General features: G+C 38.5%; 1 protein-coding gene across 1 annotated transcript; it reads left to right on the top strand.

Annotated features, from left to right (window-relative positions):
- The first annotated feature begins 593 nt into the window (after positions 1–593).
- On the top strand, positions 594–7,922 carry psma1 (proteasome 20S subunit alpha 1). The gene is made up of 10 exons (XM_034149255.1): positions 594–703; positions 3,113–3,157; positions 3,273–3,374; positions 3,657–3,760; positions 4,393–4,481; positions 4,625–4,695; positions 4,793–4,922; positions 5,240–5,319; positions 6,948–7,052; positions 7,595–7,922. The coding sequence occupies exons 1-10, from the start codon at positions 701–703 to the stop codon at positions 7,658–7,660; spliced, it is 795 nt and encodes a 264-aa protein (XP_034005146.1). The 5' UTR covers positions 594–700; the 3' UTR covers positions 7,661–7,922.
- The last annotated feature ends 721 nt before the right edge of the window (positions 7,923–8,643 follow it).

Below are 8,643 nucleotides of genomic sequence, written 5' to 3'. Positions count from 1 at the left end.
GTCAAGCCCACAACTAAAAAATCCCAGTGTGTTATTTATCTAATTTATTGCTGCCTCCTAGTGGTCATACACAAACACTGCACCTGTTCAGTAAATACAGGAAATCCAGAGAAGCTAAAATGAACAAATTCAAGAAGAAAATGACTTTAAACTGCACTTTAGGTCCTGTTCCTGCAATATTGAACACAGAGCACTTCCAACATAACACACCCTCCTCTTTGTTCCAACAACTTACTTCAAAATCCATTATTTTGTATATCAAATAATAACTAAAAACTGTGTAAAAAATGTACAATTTGATATTTAAGTAAATACAAATTAAGGGTTTTTGTATGAATGTTAAGTTGGGCTAACATATAATAATATAAATAGTATGTTTGTGAACAGAGTAATTGTTGTATCTTTGAAAATAAGACATCTTCCACAAATACAAATACAAACAAATGAACTCACAAAAAGATTTTGCATTACATTAATTTAAAAATAAATCAAACAATTTTGTGATGCTATTTCTACATTTTGAACGAGCTTTAATGAATTCAGTTTTTGTTTTTAAATGGGGATATTTGCAGCCCACTTAACTCAATCGATCACTGATTTCAAATCGGTGCTCTACTGTTTTCTCTGACGTCGCGTCAGGAAAATAAATCAAATCCGGATCACAGCACAGGCGGAGGAGAAGACACACTTTAAAGCAAAGATGGTAAGTGCGAATTTAACCTAAAGCACTTACATCGATGTAACACTTTATAAAGGATGCATAGTAAATATATCTTCCTGCGTGTTCATGTAGTTTGGTTTATTTGGAAAGTAAACTGGTTTATTCACTCACACTAAGCTAACGTTAGCTAGCTTTAGTTATGCACTGTGAGTAAGCAAAACACGACAGTTAATGCTAAGCTAACGTTAGCTTCATTGATACCGGCTAAATGACGTTATGTTCAAAGAAACGGTACACGGCTAATATTAATTGCATCGTATAACATCAAACACAGCCTATAAGGGACCCGATGTGTTTTACATTTAGCGCGATTGTATCACAGGTGTTAAAAAAAATTAGCTGCTTAGATAGTTTGAAGGCTAACGCTAAGTAGCCGTTAGCTGTAGGTTAGCATAAAAATGAAGTCTCATGCCTTTTACTTTCGTTTTCCTTTCTCTGGCCTTTAGATTCAAACTTATTTTGCGAAGTCAATACATTTATTATAATTCTAGTCCCGATTCACTGTTGTAACTTAACTAACTTTCCTACTTGTTTGCGTTTAACCAGCTAGCTGTCCGTAGTACTGAGTTAAAGTAGCATCGTTTCCCAGCGCTGTCACAGTGGCTCCTACATTATTTAAACACAATTCAAGGAACACCTTAGTTTGTCTCAAAGGTTTTATCCCCCGGACAACACACATAAGCAGTCAGAAAACACACTAAATTATGTACGGATGAATGCATAACTGCTATAATAAATCGCATCTGGCTAGCAGAAAACTCACTGCTCCATAGTTTGTCTTTTGTTAACTGGACATATACATTTTTCATGGATAATTAATTGATATGCCATTTATTGCACACTTAATGTAAATACTACTTTGATTGTGTTAGCTAGTAATTTGGCCTTTCATTTTGTGTATTTGTCAGTCTACAGATTTGTATCTTTCACGTCCAACTTGTATGCATTTTATTTGTTAGCCCTGTTTGATTTAATATATTGAAATATTCATATTTTGTTTTTCTACTGTTTTTTTATTTTTCAAATGATGTGCAATGCCTTGGTTTTAACAGGCTGCTGTAACGAAAAATGTGGGATCAATTAACTAAATCTCATCTTATAATGCTTCTACCAAAATGTTTAGTAAAGGTTGTAAAATAAAAACTGTGGAACTTTTTTAAATCCCGGTGTTGTGTCAAATTATAAACCCCCATCATGAAATGCACCCCCTGGCCTGCCGTAAAATGCACCCCCCCCAAAAAGATGCTTCTATTAATCCCACCCTCAAGCACTTTGGAGGGTATAGTTGTAGGACTAGTACCAATAAATGGAGCAAGTTTCATGTATGTGACAGAGATAGCAAGGGGTGCATATCGTGGCAACCAAGCTGTTCATAAATTGCACCCCCCTAAATAAAAATGTTTCTATTAATCCCACCCTCAAGCACTTGATGTAAAAATAAACAATCATTGTAAAGCACAAGTATACAGACAGGACGTCACAATTAAATAAAAACATATATTAAACAAAAAATTAACTGAAAAATAAGTGACGACGAATGAATCCAAAATCCAGGATACATAGAAGACATATAATAGCGGACTATACACTCAAATGCGCGTTCCCGTGTCAAGGGGTGCATTTCACGACTGGGGTGCATCATTTGACACAAAACCGGCACCATCTATCCAGATAAGCCTGTTAAGAACACCCCGAGTCACATCTTCCAGTAGTGGAGAAGGATATACTGCTATGTGTGTATATGTATGCTATTTAGTCCAAAAAAATGTACCATAGTGCCTGTACACATACAAGGAATTTGACTTCTTAGTGTGTGCACCTGGAGAAAGGTGGTCTTTGAGTAGGTTGTGATGACAGGAGTTCATTACATTGGGAGCATATGTTTGTTGCACAAACAAAGTGCAATGAATTATTTAGCTGGCCACTTTAGTGTAAGGTTATGCAGAAGAGTTTTGAGTTAAAACGGGTGAAAATGTATCGGAGATGTGTCTGTTTTGGGGAATTATGTAAAGCAATGAGTTTTTGTGTTACAGTTAAAGCATTTGTGAAAAGATGCATCAGCAATGGCTACTAGTTTGATGCTTGTATTTGTTTGCATTGTTCTCCTTGGTAACACACAAAGCTGGGCTCATGAACTATTCAGTCGTGTTAGTAATTTAAAACCTGAAAATAGTCCGGGTACTAGACAGAGCCCTGTGTAGTCTTAACTTGGAGTCCTTTAGAAAGAGACACAGAGCATGTGTAGTCCTAAGTGAGAGTCTGTGAGGAATTGGGTGTAACTGAGGAAAACCGCTGATAATGCAAGGCAACTATGTAAGCTCAGCTCTTGTGTGTTTTTACTATTAATTTATAAATGTGACTTTTAATTTATGACTTGTTTTTTATCTTTAGTTTCGCAATCAGTACGACAACGACGTGACAGTATGGAGCCCCCAGGTGAGTCCCTGTTTGCTTTAACCTCTGACTCCTCAAAGGAATGAAATGTCTCTGAATGACTGACAGGCCATGGAATAATTTCTAATTAAAATGATTCATGTTCATGTCGATCCAGGGCCGTATTCATCAGATCGAGTACGCCATGGAGGCTGTGAAGCAAGGCTCTGCAACTGTAGGACTCAAATCCAAAACCCATGCTGTCCTGGTTGCACTAAAGGTACACTCATTCAATGTCTTGTCTGTCAATATTTCCAATAATGTAGAGTACTCCCTTCTAGAAAATGTTTTACCTTATTATATTTCGAGGCCAAAATGTATTTGAATGTGAATTATTGCCCTTTTTTAATTTGGAAACATAGCAAACAATGAAAGAAATGTACAGTATCTGCCATCTAATGGAACATTTAAATGTATTATAGCACACAATAAAGCATGTCGCAGATTATGAGCAATATCTGAAGGACGGGTATTAGATCCTGATGTCCTCATGTCTCTGCAGAGAGCCCAGTCTGAGCTGGCTGCCCATCAGAAGAAGATCCTGCATGTCGACAACCACATCGGCATCTCCATTGCTGGACTGACTGCTGATGCTAGACTGCTGTGGTAAGTCATCACCGCCTTGATTGTCTAAAGCAGGGGGGTCCAAACCTTTTTCACCGAGGGCCACATACAGAGAAATATACAAAGGGCTGGGCTGCTCACTAGAGGTATATCGTCTCATAAGTTCAGTTATAAGTTAGCAAACTCAATCAAGTGTAGGTAAAGTATGCTTGTGAGTGTTGGCAGCTCATCCCTTAAAGCAGAAGCCTCAGATTGATTATAATAAGGAGAAATAGGAAGGGTGTAGTTCAAGCTTGTAAATAAGTCATTGGGCTTTTTTCTTATCAACTAAGATTTGTTAGAAAATGTTTCCAACTTTAATCGACTGAATTGATTTGAAAAGTGGTTTTATTAACACATGAATACTACTGTGTAATATATGTGTACATTCATATTTAAGAAGTACAATACAATACAATACAATACAATACAATACAATACAATACAAGCACAAGCACAAGTTTCATTTGTGGGCCATATTCCATTATACTTTTTGAATTCGCTGAGGGCCGATTCAAAATGGTCCGCAGGCCGCATTTGGACCCCGGGCCGTAGTTTGGACCCCCCTGATCTAAACAGAGCTCTTCAGTAAACTTAATGGGTCCTGAAGTATAATAACACCCTCTCTTTTACAGTAACTTCATGCGTCAGGAGTGCTTGGACTCAAGATTTGTCTTCGACAGACCCCTCCCCGCATCACGCCTCGTCTCTCTTATTGGCAGCAGTATCCTTACTAATATTGAATTTCTTAGGCAAATGTGTTATCTTTCATATATATCTCAATCTTAGTGTTTACATTGATTTGCTTTTCCTTGTCTGAACACTCTAATTGTGAATGTCAACAATGATCCTTAACTAGACCTTCAGAAACTCAAATCCCAACACAGAGATATGGAAGGAGGCCCTATGGTGTCGGACTCCTCGTTGCTGGCTATGATGTAAGTTTGCTCAGTCTAATATCATACTTCTCTTACTTATTTTTCGTTAAATTTCAAATCTGACCCTAGCGCCTCCTCTTGGTTTTTCTTCCCCCAGGACATGGGCCCTCACATCTTCCAGACCTGCCCGTCAGCAAACTACTTCGACTGCAAAGCGATGTCCATCGGAGCTCGCTCTCAGTCTGCCCGCACCTACCTGGAGAGATGCATGGAGAAGTTCTCTGACTGTAAGACAACGTTTATTTCACTGACATTGTTAGTTAGATAGATAGATGGATGGATAGATAGATGGATGTACATAAGAGAAATCAAGACACAATAAACATTCCAAACTATTTCAGAAATAAAATAGCATTAAAATGTTAAAGAATATTAATGTTCCCTCGTATCAAGGTTTTTCATCAAGATGATTAACATTTTAAAATCATTACCAACTCCTTTAGTTTTTCTGCTGTATTGTTCTAACAGTTCTTTACATCGTCTTTTCACTGGCTGATTTGAAAAGTGTAAATGCTTGAATTGTGAGATGCGTTTGTGTTCTCAGGTAATCTGAATGACCTGGTGCAGCATGGCCTCCGTGCTCTCAGAGAAACCCTCCCCAGCGAGCAGGACCTGACCACCAAGGTACAACCACTCTCTAAACTCCTGTTTGACACGTACGGCAGTCTGCTGCACAACAGCAAACATCTGTGTCTCTATCTGTGTCTCAAATACAGGGTGTCCACGGGGTCTTAAAAAGTATTAAAAGTTGATCAATCAATTTAGCGAAAATTAAGGCTATTAAAAAGTATTAAACGGCATTTTCCAAGGTATTACATTTTGTAGCTTGTTTCCAATAAGTATATAAATTGTCCAAAGAGGTTGTATTCTACAGTTTGCCTGAATGTAATCATTGCGTAGGTGTGTAGTGTGATTCTGTGTAGTTTATTTATGGCATCCCGTTGGATTTGACGTCATCTGAACAGGACATCGCGCGCTCACTGCTTGATAGCGAGCGAAGGTCCGTTTACGCCGGTTGTTAAACAACATCGTTATGGGGAAATGCAAGTCTGCGTCCAAATGGTTGGAAGATAAGGAGGAAGGACAATCAATACTGTATATAGTCAATGTGAGGTAAAGTGTGTCGCCAATGTAACCGGTTAGAACTCGAAGTGGCGATGAGGTCTTCAAATGTATGGAAAGGGTCTTAAAAAAGGTCTTAAAGGTATTACATTTGACTTCAGGATTCCTGCTTATACCCTGCTATAGGAGATGACATTCCCATCTCAGACAACAACAAAACAGAAGAAATAAAGATACAGTCAGGAGGATCACTTCAACATTTCACAAACAAAAATAGGTTGACAACCCAAAACCACCAAAAACACAACATGGCGAGCATATATATAGTTTTTTTGATCCCACTCTTCGTTAGAGCTCATTATTTCCCATGTCACGGCGTGTTGAGCCACCCTTTGATTTTTTGTGGCAATAATTGTTTCCAAAATGAATTGTATTTTTAATCTGCTCTTCAAACACCTTAAATTAAGATTACTCCTTGATTGACTTTTAAAAATATGTATTTTAGCCAGAAGAATAGTTGTATTTATTAACTGTGTGCGGTCTTCATCTAAAAGCCCAAATACAATATTAAAGGGTGTAAATGTAAATTCAATATTTGCCGCCAAAACATTATGATTTGTGTTGAAACATTTTCATTATTACGATTTTTTTTTCTTTTGCTTTCTCTTTCTTGATCCTCCTTAGCAACAGTCATTACAGTCCTTAGCAACGGTCTGTTCTACTGGATTAACAACGTGTCACATGTTCTGAATTGACCAATCAGAACTTTATTTAGCGTCCGTATTGTTTATGGTTGAATGTGGGCCGCGAAAACGTTTCTGATTCTTAAGTGGGCCCTGAGTTGAAAAAGGTTGGCAACCTCTATTCTATTCTATTATAAGAACAACCTGGAACAAATATTGAAACCAAACACAAAGCCTGCTCCTATTGTCAGATTCTTCAAAAAGTAGTAACATTTAGAAACTGGCAAGAAAAAGAACAGACTTGATAAAAAACAAATGCCTCTACGTTGTAGTTAGATGCAGTATTTGAGTAACTGCACTTTGTTACATTCAATTTCTGATTGAAATGTAGTTTTCCAGTGAGATCAGTGTCATGAAGCCCAACCCTAGTTTGCAATGACGATGTTTTGATCTTTTAAATGTAAAGTTATACAGGCCATTTCTTAAGTTTACTTCTCGATCTTTCAGAATGTCTCCATCGGCATTGTGGGTAAGGACATGGAGTTCATCATTTACGACGATGCTGATGTGGCCCCGTTCCTGGAGGGTCTGGAGGAGAGGCCACAGAGAAAGGTAACACCGTTATCAGGTCCAGTCTGGACTCATGCTGCTTTAGAGAAACACATTTTGTTTTATTGTTATTGGAAATCTGACAAATCGAAACTAGATCTTTGTATATTTTTGAAAACGGTTTGTTTTATTGTATTTAAGACATTTTGGCGCGGAGTAAGATGTGTTTCCAGCTCTTTGGTCATCCACCTTGATTTAACTACTGTTAAAATAAACACACTTTTTGGGGATGAGGCTAAGAGATTTGTCGATTTAACACCAGATTATAGTTAAAATAGTAATACATGTATTTTGTAAGCGCTTTTACAGGTGCTCAAAGTCGCTTTACACAGGTAGTAAAAAAGGACAACAAATAAATATAGTAAAAGTCACATTAAAATCGAGCAATAAAACAACAATCACACATTAAAAGCCAGTTTGAAGAGGTGAGTTTTTGTACGTTTTGGTGATAGTTATTGAATATTAATTTCAGTGTTTGACAGAGCTTGATGTGTGTGTGTGTGTGCTAACCCTGACTTCTGTGTGTGTGTGTGTGTGTGTGTCAGGTTGCTCAGCCTGATGAACCAGCAGCCGGTGCAGATGCAGTTGTTGCCGAGCCGATGGAGCACTGAGGCGTCCTGATTACTTCCCGTTATCAGAGGGTGGGTGGGGGGGTGGCATACATTCTCCCAGACCAGCCCGCCACACTTAGCTGCATCTCACCGGAGGAGTAAACATTAGCAGGGAAAGTTGTTCTTGTGATGTGCCACTTGCTATAAAAAAAAAAAAACTGTCGATCCAAAATATTCTGCAACCATCAACCAATGTGATGTTGCTTTTGTATGAGTAAAGCGTTCCAATTATACAAGTAATAAAGTCTTTTTTTGAAATGTGCTGCAGCTCTCCCTTTTATTCTTATTGGAGCTTCCTCTCCTGTAGTGTGTTAAAGGTTTTTGTGCATGTAAATGGTCTGCATGGTCTCACAAATTCTCTCCCACCCCCTCTGCCTGAAACGCCTCCATTAAACCATTTATTTTGTATCATAATGACACAAGCCCCCAGGAAGTGCGCCGGACTCTGATGAAAATATTCGTAGTGTCCAAACGGCGGTACTACAATTTCCGTATCAGTCCGTGACGTCACTGGGCCCAGAAATACTTTTTCCCATTGACTAACATGAGGAAAGAAACGTCTGTAAATCAGCGGATACTTTTTTTTAAACTAAATAAACTACCCAGTATGAACTATTGTATAGCCCTTATTAGAATCATTCGGTCCCTAAAGTTATAAAATGCACTAAAAGCCGAATCTAGATTTATTTTCTCTCTCCATTCATTCTAGTGAGCCGAGAGTGGGAGCTCGGGAGGCGGGGCTTAAGGGGCGCATGCTCTGTGAGCGCACATGCGGGTTCTTCTGCTCTGACAGCCAGGCATGACGGGTAATCTCGCTCTCTCAAAGGTTGGCCATTTTGTCCTCATGCGCCAATGAGCAGCTCTCATAGGAAAGAAGGAGACCCCGCCTCCCACGCTGTATCCAGTTCTTATTATACATCCATGTAATGACACCACAATAGCACACTCTTGTTTCTATTGGCTAGAGCTCCGACACATTGTAC

Source organism: Trematomus bernacchii, unplaced genomic scaffold (assembly GCF_902827165.1).
Source record: "Trematomus bernacchii unplaced genomic scaffold, fTreBer1.1, whole genome shotgun sequence".
Lineage (NCBI taxonomy): Eukaryota > Metazoa > Chordata > Actinopteri > Perciformes > Nototheniidae > Trematomus > Trematomus bernacchii.
Note: the sequence above shows the minus strand (reverse complement) of the source record. Positions and strands in the feature narration are given on the sequence as shown.